Source organism: Rhodnius prolixus, unplaced genomic scaffold (genome assembly GCF_049639745.1).
Source record: "Rhodnius prolixus isolate KJV_2025 unplaced genomic scaffold, Rpr scaffold_8, whole genome shotgun sequence".
Taxonomy (NCBI): Eukaryota; Metazoa; Arthropoda; class Insecta; order Hemiptera; family Reduviidae; genus Rhodnius; species Rhodnius prolixus.
The window spans coordinates 3,205,002-3,223,154 of NW_027411593.1; the positions used below are offsets into that span (position 1 = coordinate 3,205,002).

The 18,153-nt window shown below is 34.9% G+C and overlaps 1 protein-coding gene and 1 long non-coding RNA gene across 3 annotated transcripts in view; one reads left to right on the forward strand and one right to left on the reverse strand.

Annotated features, from left to right (window-relative positions):
* The window catches only part of Hrb27C (Heterogeneous nuclear ribonucleoprotein at 27C), a 42,126-nt gene extending 32,128 nt beyond the window's left edge, over positions 1–9,998 (forward strand). Inside the window, exon 14 of one of the 2 annotated variants that reach the window (XM_074121372.1) lies at positions 3,210–9,998. In XM_074121372.1, coding sequence (XP_073977473.1) covers positions 3,210–3,352 — 143 coding nt within the window. In that variant the 3' untranslated portion in view covers positions 3,353–9,998. The other variant, XM_074121375.1, reaches the window with a different exon arrangement.
* On the reverse strand, positions 13–13,372 carry LOC141450700 (uncharacterized). Its single transcript, XR_012456236.1, has 2 exons — positions 12,882–13,372; positions 13–96 (listed from the first exon to the last, which is right to left on the reverse strand). It is a non-coding gene; the product is annotated as an uncharacterized lncRNA (long non-coding RNA).
* Between the last annotated feature and the right edge of the window lie 4,781 nt (positions 13,373–18,153).

Consider the following 18,153-nt stretch of genomic DNA (forward strand, 5'->3'; position numbering starts at 1 on the left):
CTGGATTCCCTACAATCTACAATTCCTTGTCTTCTTCATTTATGTGTTCATGTACATATTTGAAATTTATATTAGGTGTACCACCAGAGGCTGTTCCTGCAATGTAATGATAAATAGTGTTGCAGGATGAGAAAAGCTCGGGGGGGGGGGAAGTTTTGAAATGAAACAAACATTTTTATCAAATTGTGGTGGGCTGTGTTGTCACCTTCCCCCCCCCAGTCTTTACGATATCTTCTGGGGCTCTTGAAAGCTAACTGAAAAGAAAAAAAAAACAATAGCAGCCTAAGGGGGGGAGGGATTAGCTATGTGGTTAGCGTACTCGATTCCCACGCGGAGGTCCCGGGTTCGAATCTGGATTCCCTACAATCTACAATTCCTTGTCTTCTTCATTTATGTGTTCATGTACATATTTGAAATTTATATTATGTGTACCACCAGAGGCTGTTCCTGCAATGTAATGATAAATAGTGTTGCAGGATGAGAAAAGCTCGGGGGGGGGGAAAAAAAGTTTTGAAATGAAACAAACATTTTTATCAAATTGTGGTGGGCTGTGTTGTCACCTCCCCCCCCCCCAGTCTACGATATCTTCTGGGGCTCTTGAAAGCTAACTGAAAAGAAAAAAGAAAAAAAAAACAATAGCAGCCTAAGGGGGGGAGGGATTAGCTATGTGGTTAGCGTACTCGATTCCCACGCGGAGGTCCCGGGTTCGAATCCAGCTGCTAACCCCTTAGATTGGCTGACTGCAGAATTAATCCGTCAAGGCCGTGGGGGCTATCAGGATGATTGAATGGCCTATTAACTGGCCACTGCAGACTCAGAAAACACATGCGCATCGCATGGGCCTGGCAGATGATATAGCCTCTGTAGGTTCTGTCAGGAAGAGGAGGAAACGGCACTACATGACATGTGTTTTGTCATTGTGTTGTGTCAGTGTGTGAGGGGCTCGTGTGGCTAAAAGGATGTTACTTCTCGGGGAGGAAAAACCAAGGCCTGTGAGCTTTACCCAAGAGTCGCTCTCCAGCATTAAAGAGTCTAATTAAAAGGACAGGTCTGGTCTGGAGGGTGAGCTTTAAAGTTAGGGGAGCCACAATAGACCCAAAGGGGTCGCAGTGGCGCAGGCCCTGAGGCCGCCCTAGTCTAATCTAATCTAACCCCTTAAATTTTCTCTTCCCAGGAGCTTCTTACAGCTCACTGTCCGGTGATGGACAGTGTTGTCTGTAACGAGAGAACACTGTCCGGAGGCCGGCAGTGCACTGAAAAAAGCTCCGAGCGCTAATAACCTCAGCTGTTGATGCGCAAAAAAAAAAAAAAAAAAAAAAAACAGCAGCCTAAGACGAATCTATGATAACATTTAAACTAGTAGCATCTTAAGATTCCTAGCTGCCCGAGAACAAATCGACCTTTAGGTTGGATGGGTTCTGTACACTCCACTGGTCAATTTGATAAGGCCACAGAATCCTGAATCTAACCTAATCTAACACAAGATGGATGGGTGGAACTTTCTCGAATCACGAAACCATTTTAAATTAAAGATTGCAATGGTAATGATGTAAAACCAATGGTTTTAATATTTTCATAATTGTGGGACACAGTTCATTTGGTATCTTAATTTTTGATCAATAACCTACCAAAAAATTTTTTGAAGTATTACATAAAGATGCAAGCTACACTTTGTAGCTACAAGAATTCTATTAAGTTTTTCAACAATTTTTTTTACATTCAAAAGTTTTACATTTTGGACAAATGAACAGAGATGCTACACACATTTCTTGCTGTCCATTTATCGAGTTTTATTATCAAATCTAGATCAATGATACTTTCAAAAATTTTTCTCAATCTGTGAACATCAAATTGAACGATTCTGGTGAAAACGTAAAATTGAAAATCTATTAACGATCACCAATACTTTCCCCTATCTAGTGTAAGGGAAATTTTTTTTGTACTCATGTTACTTTGGCTCGCGGTTTATTGTGTGTAGCTTCTTTGTTCTGAAACACAGCTTAACTTCTTTTCAGCTTAATTACTCTTTATTTTAGTAAGCTTTATAACAGGTAAGTGAAATCAAATTGGGCAGATGAGCAAATATATTCATGTCACAAAGCTGAATATGGTGGGGATTGATTTTGCTCAAGGCCAAAGGTGTTTTCCTGCTCCTGCAGGACGGGATCTTGCAGGACGGATGTTTTCATGACTTTCTTTCCTTCCTCTTTTCCTTAGCCATTTCCATGCCCGTCCTTTTCAGTGCATTTTGTGTTCACGCATGTTTTGATCAATTCCTACCCTATTTTTATTCCTCATTAGAATTCAATTCCTGATTAAGAGGTGGGTGTTATCCATAATTGGTATCACTTGATTCTATATTCTCCCTGAACATAATTGTGATACTTGGAACGTATCATATTTTCTTTTACGATTTCAACCGCAATCGACCCTCACAATTCTTTAGAATAGTTTAAATATTGCATGAATGGTGGCATAGAAAAACCCATAGTCGTGTGAGGTGGCAATTACCCGAGCCGTTTTTGAGCTCATGACAGCGCCTTATTGGCGTCCTAACTATCGTACAGGATTGCAATGTTGTGGTTTCGATACATGACCATGCGTGTGGTCAAGCTGAACGTATCTTTTTCTTGAATTTGAATTTCCACCAGAATAATATTTGGTGGGCGGGGCAATTTACCCGAAAAAATCTCTTCTCTGGGGTACGCCAACCATAACCGTTAATACTGCCGCAAAGTTGCTAAAACAGAAATTTTGAAAAATTCATTTCAAACAATCGTTTTCTTGGCCAGCAACTAGAAAAACGTTTCGCTTGCAATTTGTGATTGTCCATCGAAAAAATAACCGAAAACATTTCATATCAGTTCCTAAGATAACCAAGAAAAAGAAATCCTTCGCCACCTTCAGTGGCATTAATTTAAATCTTATTTTATTCCTTTCCAATTTATCCTTCTTAAAAAACTAATCCTTGTTTTCCTTTGCACCTTTGTTTGTTTTCCTTATAGATATGTTCCCGCCTGATCAATACCATTCACCAAATGAACAACTCAAGAACCATGATATCCGTCTAAGTGAACATCCGCCTTGTATGATGACCGGTGGTGGAGGTGCCAGTACAATACCATCGTATATGTCTGTGATGTCTAATGGTGGAAATATTGGCGGGGGTGGTGATACCGCACAGATTTATAGTTCTCCTCATGGTACAGGAGTTGGAGGCGGTGGCGGCGGTGGTGGTGGAGGAGGTGGTGGTGGCGGCGGAGGCGGTGGAGGTGGAGGCCCAGGACCACAACGAGGAGGTTACCCCGGAGGGACCACCACCCAGTCTTATCATCCGTATAGGCGTAACTGAAGAGTATAAACATATATATATTTTTTTTTTTTTAATTTGTATGTAGAGATCTACTTTCTAAATGGGAAAACAGAATATTAATAGAAGTTATAATTTAAAAACAAATTTTGGGTGGCCATATCATTTTTTTTTGAAAAAGAAAAACCATTTTATAAAACAACCAAAAATAATTTAAAAAACCAGAAAGGAAAAACAAATCTCTCAGATATGTTCCCTTTAAAAATAGTTAATAGTAGAAGAAAATAATTTTTACACAGTATAATAGTTAAAATATGTATCCATCAATTATACATTTAATTTTTCTTTATTTTTCTGTTCATTTGCCGGCATTATTTTCGATGTTTAAAGTAATACAAATAATAATAATATTTATCATAATGAAAGAGAGACATTTTCTTAATAATATTTTTACTAAAACTTTTAGGAATGTGATTTAGTTTTTATTTTTCTTCCCCCTGGAAAACAACAAAAAGTCTCCCAACAATGTGAAAAATGTTTTTTGCTAGTATGACACTTGTGTAATTTATGATTTTTCTAGTTGTAATTAAGTTTAGTTTAATTTAAACGATAAGACTTTCTTCAATTGTTGTACATATATATAAATAATATATATTATATATATATAAAAAAAAGTTCCATTCCTCTTGAAGAATATGTTTTTTGAGTATATTCTAATTTTAAAATGAGGGTAGTCAGATCTTTTCATTATTTTCCCCTCTTTTTTTTATGTTTTTAATTTTTTTTATGTTTTTTGTTTTAATATAATATTCACAATATAAAGTGAAGAGCAAAAGTGAAAACTACAATTTTTTCCCCAAAATTTTTTTTTTAATAATAAAGGAGTTTACAGGAAAATTGATTTCCCTTAATGTGGAGGAGGGTGCTCTTATCCTTTAACATTTTCTCTAATTGAATAATAAACGTTATATTTATTTATTTGTTTTAACGACACATTATTGTGTGGTCATTTACAATAATTGCCAAAAATTAATAATGATTATAATCGTCAATAACATATATTAGGGTTTAGCACAAAGGAGGTGGTGACGTTATTAAATCGGTTGTGGAAGAGGAGTTGGGTGGGGGGGGGGGCTTGCACGCAATGGTCCGTACAATTGTTATTAGCAGTTATTCGCCAGCGGCGGTGGAGCGTGTTTCGTGAGCATTGTACGCATGCGCTAGTTTCTCCCCCATACCCACCTATTTAGTACATATCTTAGATATATATATATATATATATGACCGTGGACAATTGTTAAAAATTGAGTGGTTTTTCTATACATGACGTTTACTCTTAACTCTTGTAATGATGCAGCGCAAGTAGCGCTCAGAAAAATAATACAGTATTTGGAAATCTGCTCTTTTACAATACCACAGAAACAACCTTTGCGAATGAATGCATCAAAAGCAAAGTTGCAGGGTTTAAATCGTCCGCGAAATCCATGGTACCTGATACCAGTAATTGTCTATCCATCCATCCTGCACCTTCACAGCTTTCGAGCAATTCCACATACCTAATCTTGCCTATTGGCCGCACTGCAGGCGAAACAATAATGCGGCATTTTAATCGCATGTTCTGCACATTTAAAATTAAAAAAAAAAAACTAGAAGTGTAGCCCTTTCTTCGCTTGTCTGTGGAATGGAGGCTGCCTTGTGTTAGTTGCTGCTATGGTGATTTGATTGTGTGGACCAATCTGTCGGGGTGAGGTTTAGTCCATTCCTCGCATATATGAACTTCAATTTTTTTTTGTATCCAAATTGTAGTGGTGCTTCCATACAAATTACAGCCTCAAAACGCTTTTGTCGTGATTGCCCGGACAATATGTACGAATACTCATCAGCTAGTCTCATACTGTTTGATTTCACTTCGTAGGACTTAGTCCCCAGGCAGAACCGCCTAGATTCAGAAAATCACGATTCGGAAATTGCCTGTTTCAATAATTTTGCATGTTTTAACATTAAATTTGTGCAAAGGTTGCATACTATAGGGTAAATATAATTTACATATACATTTTGATAGCTATGAAGATGAATTAGCAAAATAGTTCAAACTTAGAGACGACATTATCTCCACTCAACTTCAGACATATGACAGTTAACATTATTCGTGCAACAATTTATGGCTTACAAGCTTATCATTAACTGCAAATTTATTCATTTCGATTTTCACCGTTACAAATATTTTTCTTTTTTGATTATTTGAATATTTGATTTACTATGCAAGAATATTTGGGAAGGTATCATGAAATGATGTAGGAATTCAAGACGAACTCTGGACATGGTAAATGGCCCGGTAGCCCGTCATGGTAGTTAAAACCTTGCATTTTTCCATGAAACGTTTAGGCAATTGACTCGAACAGATAGCCTATAAAAATGCTTTTAGCTGGAAAGAAAGCTGGAGGCATAGCATATACAGGTCTGACTTGATAATGTAAGTCAATTGAATTAGGAGAAGTAATAATATTGCCATTAAAGACATTTCTTTAACGTATAGAGAAATAATCTATTGTATCTACAGAAGACAGATGCCTAAGGCGTCTAGGCCCCCCTATTCTACGACTCTACAGAAACGTGAGCCCGACTTCTGTTACTGTAAAGCCGACCAAAGTAAAAGAAAAGATTGCATTACAATTACCCACCTCAGAATATTCCTGAAGTATTCTGGTTCATTTTATTACGCCTAATTTGTCCGAGGCAGCGGAACAATTCAACTGGAACTTCAGGAAGAAGGTTGGTAGGTTGGGATCGGGGTATTGTAGGATGGCCTTGGAATTAATTTATAGTCTTCATTGGAAGTAATTTAGATTGCAGAATACTAAGTAGGACTCTCCTGCATCCTCACTTAGTAGGAATCTTCCTGCTTAAAGAGATCCCTGGAAAGAATATCGTGGAAGGCTGTTTTAAGGACCATTGAACCATACCTGCCTTGCATGTGGACACATCATCAAAAGAAAAACATTTTATTTCAACATATAACAATCATATAACACATTACCAATTCTATTATTATTTTCTTTTACATTTTTTAAGATGATGATGAGACAATATCCTTGACTTATTTATGCGCCCTTTTCTCGGTTTGACGTCATATCAAAGCTTGCTTTCAGTTCTCGAAGTTCTAGTAATCTCATTTCCATCTCACAAACTTTAGGTAGTCATCAGCAATCTCTCTAGGGTCATTCTTCTAAGTTGTCCGAACCATCGAAACTTCTTTTTTTTTTTTTTTTTTTAAAAAAAAACTTATTCTACCTCCGATTCTTACACTTCTATTTCGTTCCAAAACCAACACTTCAGGTGTAAAACTCATTGTGACTGTCTAACGGGTCCAGTTCTCGTTTTAAATGGAATAACCTACTCCCAAAAATTTAGAATTTCACTGCATAATTCGATTAACTCCATAAAACAAAAAGTGGAGAAATGTATGAAATAATAATATGCATTTTTTTAAATTAAATAATATAAATTCAAATAAATTTACTGTTATCATTCAGCGCCTGCTACTGAATTTGAGTTGAATTATTGCAATGATTTACATTAGAGCACGGAGTTAATCAAAAAAATGGATTCAGAAATAAATTATTTATCTTATTTACCAAACAAATTTTGTCGATTAGTGGTGTTAATCTTTTATTATTTGGGAAAATTATTATGAATATAAAAAGCTATGACTGAACCAAGTACTTTGATACTTAAATTTAAGATATTTAAAGAAAGTGGAGTTAATCGATTTGTGCAGTAAACTGCTGAATTAAGGGCTCAAAACGAAGAAAAAGAAAATATTAAATAATATACTTGGAAATTACCAACTTTTGCTGATCATTCTATCAATATTACTTTTTAAGTTTTTTATTTTATGGAATAGATAATATAAAGACTAAATTTAAACATTTGCATGCATAGTTTTCTTTTTTAAATGTTTAGGTGACGTAAAATATTAGTATATATTATATAGATTTGTTACTGTAGTAAGCCCCAGAATTAGTATTTAATTTTTTAAAAAAAGTAAGTAATAGAGAAATGAGGCGCCTAGAAGCAAAAAGTACGATTAGGTTACCTTCGGTCGAAAATGCATTGATGCCATAACACAATCCTGCATCAAACGCACCAAAGTCCAAGTTCTTTAGTGGCCAGATTTGTGATACTACGAAGTCAACTGTTAACTAGTCATTGTCCCACAGTTTTTCTTATTTCAATTCTCAAGTTCATTCAAGTTTGTTTCTACATCCTTTACGGTTTTTGTCTTGGTATGTCAACAAGCTGATCTCACTTGGTCTTTTGAATGAGCATTATAAAGCCTTGCCTTAGATACAACATTCTATTAGAAGCGACTGCAAAATTCACGATTCGTTGGAATTATGCTCGTCTGCAGGTGACTTAGCGTGAATGTCAGTTGGCATTTGAATACTTCTACAGTAGACGGTCTCATGTTTAAACTGAATGGTGAGGATAGATTTTATTTCTTTGAGATAATTAATTTGACAAAGCATCTACGTCAAACTCGTAACAAAAGAAATTTGTTCTGTGTACACACAAATACTTGCGCTTAAAAAAAAAATTGAAAAATCCATCTTCGGCACGACTTTCTTTTTTGGAAAATGACTTAAAAATGCTTTGTTTATAATCGAATGCACAGAGAGAGGTTCAGAAATTTTATTTTGTGTACCTTTACTTGGAATTTCAGGGGCACAATAATATCTGCTGGAACTTTTAGCTGATTACTCAGAAAACAGTGATCCATTTTTTACGTTAGAAATATATAAATGAGGAAAGATGGGTATAATTGGCGTATACGAGCGACAAATCGTTCTATAGCTTGTGTCTACTGTCTTTAATCGCTTGAATTTAGCTAACTACTGTCGATTTTTGCAACGAAGACCTGAATAAAGGTTGCCATAGCAACAGCAAAACAGATACCTCAAAAAACTTCTTTTTTTTTAGTATTTTTCATAAAAAATAACCTGTACTTAAAAGTAAACTTGATTACATGAAATATAGTACATAATTATGATTGTAAAGAAACCATTTTGATTTTTTGTAACACTAAAAACTGCAATTTAGAAATTTCACGGTATCTTGTTGTAAGGCACTGGAAACCTTACTTCTTCTGGACGCCTCAAATAAATACCTTTTATAGCTACGATCTTTTTAAATATTATTTTAAAAGAACCAATTTTTTTGTCTAGTTTAATTTTACTTATTTAATTGTAATTTAAAATAATATAATTATGAATGTATAAATATTATTTCATTTTTAATGAAGTTTCAAGTTACTAAGACGAGCTGTAATTCTTTAAAAAAAAAAAAATTAAGAATAAAAAAACAAACGCGACGAACCAAAAGGTTTTGTTAACAAATGCATAAAATCTTCATTTTACTTTTAATTATCTCTCTTTATTTTCTTGATAGTAAAAAAAAGAAATACACATAAGCTTATTTTATTTATTTTTTTAAAAAATCTCGTTATGTAAAATAAATAATGTGTAAATTTATGGAATAACTTTTTATATAATTATAAAACAAATAAATGTTTTATTTTTTATTAATTACGAATATAATTATATAAAAAATTTGAAATCGAATTTATATTTTTTAAGTAAAGAACAAAGTATAAAGAACACAAAAAATGTGGAACAAAGAACACACGCTTTGAAACAAAATTTTTCAGAATGTTTTTAATATTATTATTACAATCGACTCTCGATAAATCGAAATCCAAGGGACTACAAGAAAAATTCGAATTATCAAGAAGGGAAAAAAAATTCGAATTATTAAGAGTTTTTATTATGTATATATGTATGTACATACGTATATTGAAAATACGTATGAGCTTACCTAAGTTTTAGACATATATAGCCTCAAGTAAAAAAGTAAAAATAATGAAAACGACAAAAAAGAACAAAAAAAATACATATGTATTAACATTTCAATAAATAATAATATACATATGTACCTAATTAAGAAAATGAAGAACAGTTTTTTGTTTCAATGTGGCTTGACTTAGTCAAGTGACTTAGAATTGTAGAAAGCGTTGATGGTGGAATATTGAAAGTTTTGGCGATATCTTTTTTGTTTCGAACCGCTTTTCACGGCCGCGATAATGTTTTCTTTGCCGGACACAGTAAGGGAGACGTACTTCCCCTTCGTGACAAACTAAGAAAGAGAATTGGAAAGTTAAACTGGGCTGAAACGAAGAAAACATTACGCAGGAAATGAACAATGATCGGAAAATGAGAAGTAAACATTACTAGGGAAAATTCGAATTATAAAGAGGGGAAGCGGCCTCGTTCGAATTATAGAGCCTTCTCTCCCCCTGTTGTTAGGAAAAGGATTTCGAGTTATCGAGCGTATCAAAATACACTGAATTTTTTCGATTTACCGAAGTTAGCAGCTGTAGAGTTTGAATTATCGAGAGTCGACTGTATTTTACCTTATTTTTTTAATTTGTTGTATTTCTTGTTTGAATATCGTTGATTTGGGTTGGCATTAAAATTTCTTTGTTAATTTTTGGGGAAAAAAATAATAAAATAATGAGTATTTTTTTATTTTTATTTTTAATCCAAAGGACATTATTATTAAAGGATTCAGAAATTAAAGAAAAACATGTATTTAATTTAATAAATCATATTTTTTCATTCTCTTTGGTTAATACATTTATATTTTTTAAACATACATCCAGATGATTATTTTTTGCTGGGGTCAAAAAAAGTTTTGCTTTTTTCATTGTTTTACTTTAAAGAATATTTAAAAAGGGAGATTTATCAGTTTATTCTGCACAAGAATAATAAATATCGTTATTCAACCAATCTTTATGCCAGGAACTCAATTTCTGGTTGTTTTTTTTTACCTCAAAGTATGAACCATGGATCGAAATAAGTGGAAGTCCGAAAGAGTGAGGTGAAGCAGGGTGAGTAAGATGTTCATCCAACTGTAGCTCCATTAACTATTGAAGCAGAAATAATGTGATGGATTTGTATTATTATCGTGCGATAGAAGTTTTAGCCTGCACAGCGTGGAGCCTTTACAATGTCGCTGATTAGTGAACAGGTGTAATAATAGCTCGCCCATTGGAAATCCGACTGGCCAGGCGCAACCTATAGATTTTGAGTGTTTAAACAAGTGGAAACGACACTTTACAATCCCACGTGTTCCAAATTTCCATCTAAATCAATTTATTGGAATGGAATTGAGAGCCTATTGCCAGGATAAAACCTAAACAAGATATTTGAACTCAGTGCGATTTTTGCTTTACAGTTAAGCTGATCAAAAATTTAGTACGAGCGCTATACTTCCTTTTTTTGCCAAGTTTAGTATGAGGAAATAAAAAGGAAGGAAACCTCAGAATAAGAAAGAGTATAAAAACAAAATCAGGTTAGTCTGTAGGCGTAGAGTGTTATAGTAAAGCAACCAGGAAACATCATGATGCTCCTCTTCTGCTAATAAAAAGTAAGCGATCAACTTTATGTACTAGTAGAGCGTAGAAGAATTTAAGGGCGATTGGAGCCAGACCCTAGACAGACCGTTGCAAAAAGCAGCAGCAAATATGGTCCGGATGAAATAGCATCTAGGTGGATAATAATATTCTTTTTATTGGATCTAAGCTTTCCCAGGTTCAAGAATCTTCCAGAAAATACATGTTGTATGGTAGGTTATATTTGTCTAAGTACGAATTACCTTCCCAGTTCAAAACTAGGAAGAATTCTTACAATGGAAGGGTATCACGTGGTAAAGCCTTTAAATAAAACGGCCAGTTGTGATTGGAAGTTTGACCAAAGTATACTAGAAAGAAGATTTGATAAAAAATTCTGTAGTAATGTTGATTAAAGTAAAGTAATTGCCTATTTTTTCTGGCGGTCCAACTACCAATTAGGTGTCTTGCACGGAGGCGACTAGCAAACATACTTTACTGTAAATTTCCTTTATTAAATAAAATCCAAGGCCTAAGACCGGGAATTGAACCCAGTACCACAATACATATCAGCTTTGCAGGTCTCGCCTCTAATCGCTCAGCCTCTGTGGCGTTCGTTGATACTTTCAAAGAAAGATTAAAAAAAAATTGTATAGTTCTAACACGAATCAAGTTGTAATTATTTTTTCACACTTAGAATTACTAAATATTGTTGATTTTCAGCAGGATCTAGCGGTATTTTTTTGGGAATGAGTTCAAGAAATTCGACTTTCTATCACTCCAATTTTCAACTCAGAAATTTACAAGGCTTTACCTACAATTTTAGGAAAAGTAAAAGTTACAGTTCTTTTTGCGTGTGACAAATTTTTAAAATTTGGAGACAATCGTAGGGATCAATTTTCTTTAAAATTTGCGCAATAAAACTGTAAAATCCATTGGAAAAAAAAGGTTAAAAAAATGTTCTTTAAACTCGTAATTTTAAAAAATTGTTCATTTTTTTGGCGGCTCATCGCAATAATCCAAAAAAGTTTGGCACTTTTACAACATTTATTCTTAAAAAAGAAGTAAAAAGAAATTTTGACAGGCTTAATGTGATGAACAATTGGTGAACAGAGGTTATTATAACTTGGAAGGATGTTTTGCACTAACATAAGAAACTTGGACTAATTGTCATATTATGTTTGGCAATGTAACTGCCCAGCATTTCTAAGAGCCTAATTTGTCTTTCTTACATTTAGCAGAAAGGTTCTCCTGGTATTTCGGTACCCTGGTGACTCACCACTACACGGAATTATATCCTATTGTAAGGATAAATAAGAATCTAACAATATTCCAGCTGGTCGTTAAAATTTTTAATTTTTTTCTAAGTTTGATGAAAATAAAGAAATAACTCTGTAAGTCCACTTTGCAATCATGCAATTTTATAACGCTTAACTGTTTCAAAATATAGTGTAACAAATGTCTGCTGGTATTTACAACACTTTAGGTTAATTCCCGATGGGCGAGTTTATCACATCTGAACTTTATTCAGCAAAAACTGAAAATAACCCAAAATACCCCCACTTTAGCGTGATTGTCCAAGATCACATAACTTAAGGCACACAAAAAAAAGTTAATGAGCTGGCGTTTAACTTCTTCTTCGTTCTGCTTACTCGTAGCTCAGTCAATGCTTCTTCTGAATATCACTTATTCCGGTTTATATGGCTCAGCTTTTTTTGAGGGATAAAAATATTAGAACAGAAGATTTGAAAGCAGGTTGTATTATAATATTACTTTTGCTATGATTTGTTGCCCACAACACAGTCCATTAACGAACAGAGAGCCTGTAAGAGACTTACAAGGTAAAAAAAGAGTCGAGACCCTAGTCACCGAACACTAAGTTTAGTAAAGTAATGGCCAATTTTTTCAGGGCGGGGCTTAACTTCCAACTAACAATTAGTTGTCGTACTTTACTATAAACAATTTTTCTTCTAACAAATAAAAACTAGCCCTACGCGGGATTCGAACTGGGGATCTCCTGCTTAAAAAGCCACGTTCTTCACCACACAGTTTATCTCTGCCTTTTTTTTTCTTATTTGACTCACAGATGGATAAAAACACGTTACTGATTAATTCTCGGCTTACCTTTATCCTAGAGGAAGTAGTTTATCTCTTTCTCAGTCGTGAATCCACTCTGGATTTCTTTGAACTCCACTTCGCCATTCTAACTAGTTACATTGTCGGCTTAAAATTAAGGAAAATTAAAAGGAAATAAAAGAAAAAAATAATTATCAAACTACACAACCAGTTTGACCCGGTTGCCAAATGTTTTGTCACAAAAAGTGTAACAGTCCTAGAAGGTAGCCTAACTTATCTTATCTACTGACTTCTTTTGTGTTCTTCTATTGTGTAGCATCCTGGCATTCAGCGCTAAACCAGCCGACCAAACTTTTCTCCTTATTCTGTCGCAAACTTGCGAAGACCAGTAAGATTTCCTTTTTCCATTAAATTTGTCCTTGATACGCGTCAACTTGTTCCTTCTTAAGTTCTTTATAATTTACAAGTTTTTATTATTTGGTAGGGGCTACATCATGGTATAGTGTTAAATTTTTAGAAATTGAATTTTTCACCCCCTAAAATACAACATTTAAAGGTATTCTGAGTCAAGAAAAGAAAAAAAAAAATGGTGTCATGAGAAAGATTTGTGCCTTGCACCTGCAGGTTATGGCAACCCTGCTTGTTCAAAATTAAACCACAAACTGTAATCGTGCATTTTTCTATTTTGAGTTTTCAATTAAATATTTGTTTTGAGCTCTTATTGAGTCTATAAGGGTGGTTTTTGTGTATCTTCTGGTCTCAAAACTTTATTGTACATAAACTGATAGCAAAAGTTTATTGTTTAGTGAATGGAAATAATTTTATCTCCATTTTTTCTAATTAATTATTCTATACTTTGATAAACCAAAATCAAAGAGGGTGAGCATCCAGATTCCAGAAACATGAGAGAAACCAAATTAAATGATGAAAAAAGAAATGCACTTTTTAACAATTCAAATTTCTTTTCAACGAGACCAAACATGACGAAGAATGATTCTTTTTTTTTAAAAAAAAAAGTAGGGGTATAAATGCCCAAGGCCACGTTTTAATTAAATTCCAGCCACAACGTCGAAATAGCAAAAAAAAAAATGACATTACTTATTTCTTCCTCTCTTTAGTGGGTTATATCCCCCTCTAAAAACGTCTTAATTTGGCCAATTTAGAATAACTGAAGATGGAGTCCTAGAACATCTGTGAGGTGCCTGGTTGCCTCATTTTGAGGAATCATCCATACTCAGAACACTGGCGAGTGTTGAGCGGAGGAGACATGAGTTGCACCAGGGAGAGAGTGTATTTTTTGGAGCTGCCATGATCCTGGGTAGAGAGGGTCCTCTTTCTACAATTTTCTACAGTTTTCTTTGGCATATCTAGGGAAAGTGAATATTTTTACCTAACTTCCAGCTCTCAATTTCCTTGCCAGAACTTGAGAGTCTGGGCAGGCCGAGTGGGTGTTGTAGGGCTCCAGTAGGGGGGCGAAAATAGATCAAAAAACAAAATAAAAAAAACTTTAATTATTCTTGAAACAACAACAACAGTAACAACATGACAAAGTATTAGTTAAGTCCGCTATTTTCAAGTCAAAGAGCTTTATGAATTAGAAAGCTTGCAGGGTTTTCTAAACTTCACGAGGGCACATTCTTTAAAAAAAATTCTTCAAAGATTAAATTTCCTTAACTCAAATTATTTTCCCCATTTTATTACAAAACTTTGGCGCTAACTGAAAGAGAAAAAAAAGGTAAAATATAAAAATGGATATTTTTATTTCATTGATGTAAGCTGGAAACTATTCAAATGAAAGCTAGTAAGAAGAACTACCAGATTATCCTGCAGGTGTTGAGTACATTATTAAGATGCCGTCGCCAAGATCGGGTGCTCCAACACAGGACCCTCTGTCACGTCACCGCCACGTGACTGGACTTATCTTCAGCTTTCCACCATCCATTATTGATGGTTTAACGTTTCTTCTCTAATCAGAAAACTGGAAATCACTTGCAAGCTGTTCTTTTAATTACTCTTGGTAACTTCATGTTTTTTTTGGAGTATCTTAAGTAGAGCTCTATAAGTAAGACCTGCCACAAGCTGTTGTCCACACAAGCACACGTTGGAGATATACAGAGCGACGCCATTCTGTACAGAGGTAGGTGTTCTCCAAAGGTCACTTCCGGGTAATGTGCACTTTTATTACCTAATAACAATAATTGTTGTTAGTTCTGAAATTGGGGCTTTTGAACAAATTAGTAAGATTGAACCTAGAAAACAGTTACTTTAGTAAGAGACAGTCATGCGAGAGCTTGCGCTTGACTTTTTTGCATACAATCACTCGAAAGCTCTGCCAAATCAGATTAGATGAATACAATACAAAATGTAGGTGAGGCTCCGGTGGCAAATAAATAAATAATATTATAATTTTTTTGCAAATAAACAGAGTGAAGGAAAAGGCAAGTACTCGTAAATATTGTGTATATTGAGTGTTGTGTTAAATTCAGTAAAGTTACGGAACTATTCATGGGCACCACGATAGGGACTGCGTATCAAGCTTAAACTTCCTCGCTGTTCCAGAAGGCTCGTAAAAGACCAATTTATGAAAAACATTTTTTTTTTTTTCGTCCAAAACGTCGCGAAAACGCGGCACAGTGGTGAAAGTAATTAAATGACTGCAATTAAGTTATAAAACCACAAATTTAACTAAGGATTTTCCTGTTTTTTTTTTTTTTTTTTGCGACCGTACAACCTGTTGTCGTCATGTGGTCAACCAGTTGCAACATTTATTTCTTATGCAATAAAATGGTGCGCCAATAAAACCGACCGCCTCTGCTGCATGCTTAATATCGTCCCATCAAATTGGATATAGACCAGGAATAGTAGTCATAAATTTTTGAATCATTTTACAATTTTAAATTTAATTTAAAAGTCACACTAGAAGAGTATTAAAACATGTTTTATTTATCAATTTTTCTTCTGAAAATTAACATTTTCATAATAAAGTAATTTTCATTAAAATTACCATCCCCTCAGAGATGAGTTTAATATTTTATAAACATCTAAATTAAAAAGCTTTTAACATGGTCTTTAACATTTACTTTCAAATATCCCAAATTTATAATAATTATTTTTACAATTCCCCAAGCAACAAAATACCATATTGGTGTCGAATTTTGCAAAATAATGCTTTCATTAAAAACAAATGTTTAGAAGACTGTCAAACAAGATGAAACAAAATTCTGAACATTCCACGCAACTTTAAATTAATTAATTCCAAGGCATGGTGAAAAGTGCCTGCACAAACTTGGGGTTGATATCTATGAAATTTGATAGTTTTTTTAATTTTCTCTCAATAATATACTCGGTAAAGAGAAAACATGAAGATCATTTCAAATGTTCCCTGAGTTTTGACTATTTGTATGTAGATATGTCTATCTGTGGAGGCTTTGATCAGCATTACATAACAACGGGAAAGTAAGTTCAAATTAGATATCTGCTTCAGGTGACACTGTCGGCTCCAACAAAAAGCTTTTGGACAAAAATCTTGACTCAGGGAGACCTGAAAACAGATAGATCCTTATTAAACATGGCTGATATTGCGAAAACATAACCTAGTTCAATGAGATTCACAATTAATGAAAATCAGTGAACAGGCATCATTGGGCGTATGTTGAACAGGTCAGAAACGTGAGGTTTGCTACGCTTAAATAGAAGTTTCATTTGCAGCTCAAATAGCGTAAAGCACCCTTGAACTAACAAGCGTTTAATTCTACTCGTTTTTAGTTAGGGTTTTTTGCGTATAGATTTTAGATTTGTATTCTTTTTATTAACCATTTCCTCTTTTGAATTTTCATTTACAGAACTTGAATAGGAAATTGAATTTTTAAATTCAAACTTGGTATGAGGCAATCCTAATCTCTTGAGAAAGATTATTATATCCAAGAAACAGAACTTAATTCTAATCTAATATATGTACATACGTATATATACGTGCATGTGTATTTGCGCTGTCCTTCTCATCTCTTTGGCTTGTTGTAATTAATTACAGTTGCATAATAAATAAACGAATAAAACAAAAACAAAAAATGCATTTTCTTTAAAAAGTTTAGCGTAACTACGAACCAGCGAGTTGGTGTAAGTATTTCAGAACCACCAAGATGTTAATAAACGTGTGGGTGTTAACAGCAGACTTTTGTTTTCCATTCTTGATAGTGGCTCGAGACGAGAACCACAATCCTTTCATGTTTCCGAATCTTCTCGGAACTTTCGCTTGTTCAAGGTTGCACCCAAACACACCCTTCTCTGAAAATCTCTTTTTCCACATTGTTCGGTCGTGACCGAGACCATTCGGCCAGTTTGGCTAGCGTCCGTCTCTCGCGATTCAGCCTCGCGCCCGCGCGCGTACTAATGTACACATCCGCCTTAATTTCCTTCTTTCTACATATTTCTTATCGCTCATTATTATGTTATTATTTTACACCTTTTTTATCCTCTCAAACTTTCTATATTAACTTGTTGTTTCCGCTTCTATTTCCTTTATTTGTTTTTCTATATTCTAAACCCTTTGCCCCACTACTTCCTTTGAACCATGTGGTCACCTTTCTAGTCTGGGCAGTTCCCCGCTAGTCCTTGTTTAAGACGCTTCTCTGCTCACGCTTTTAGCAACTTAACGCCTCTCAACCCGCTACGCTTCACTACCGCTGACACCTAACAGTACGCATCATCCGCATCTGAACGCCTCTCCAGAATATCGCTTCACGCATATTTCACCGCTTATAGTGCACTTATTGCACTATTCCCCCTTTACTCTTCCGCTTACCTCATTTCCACTTCCGCTACGCTTCTCTGAGCCTGAGCCCAAATATTGCCTCCCTTTCTCAAAGCTCACCACACACACACACACATTTACATAAACATATATACACGCTTCCGCTCCACAGCTTCCTTTCCTCTCAACGCTTCTCAGGCAGCTTATCAACATACCTCACGCACATCGCTCCTTGCAAAGGGTAAGTACCTTCCCCTTTTTCTTTTATTTCTCTTTATTTTTTCTATTCTTCTTTGTCTACTATTATTTCGTACAGCGCCCACTTGGGCACCTTAGCATTTGGGTGTAGGCGGCCACGCGCGCCTACATTTTGGTCCTCCGGGCCGGATATACGCCCATATACAGTCCACTTCTTCCGCATCGCTTAATAAAACCCACTATGGCGCCTAAAAAAGGGAAAGGCACTGCAGGTGCATTATCGTTGGTTGCCTTTACTCGCTTAATCAGAGCAACTAAATTGGCCCTGGATCGCCATCTCGAGTACCTTGTCCAACGACTCAGAGTCGCTCC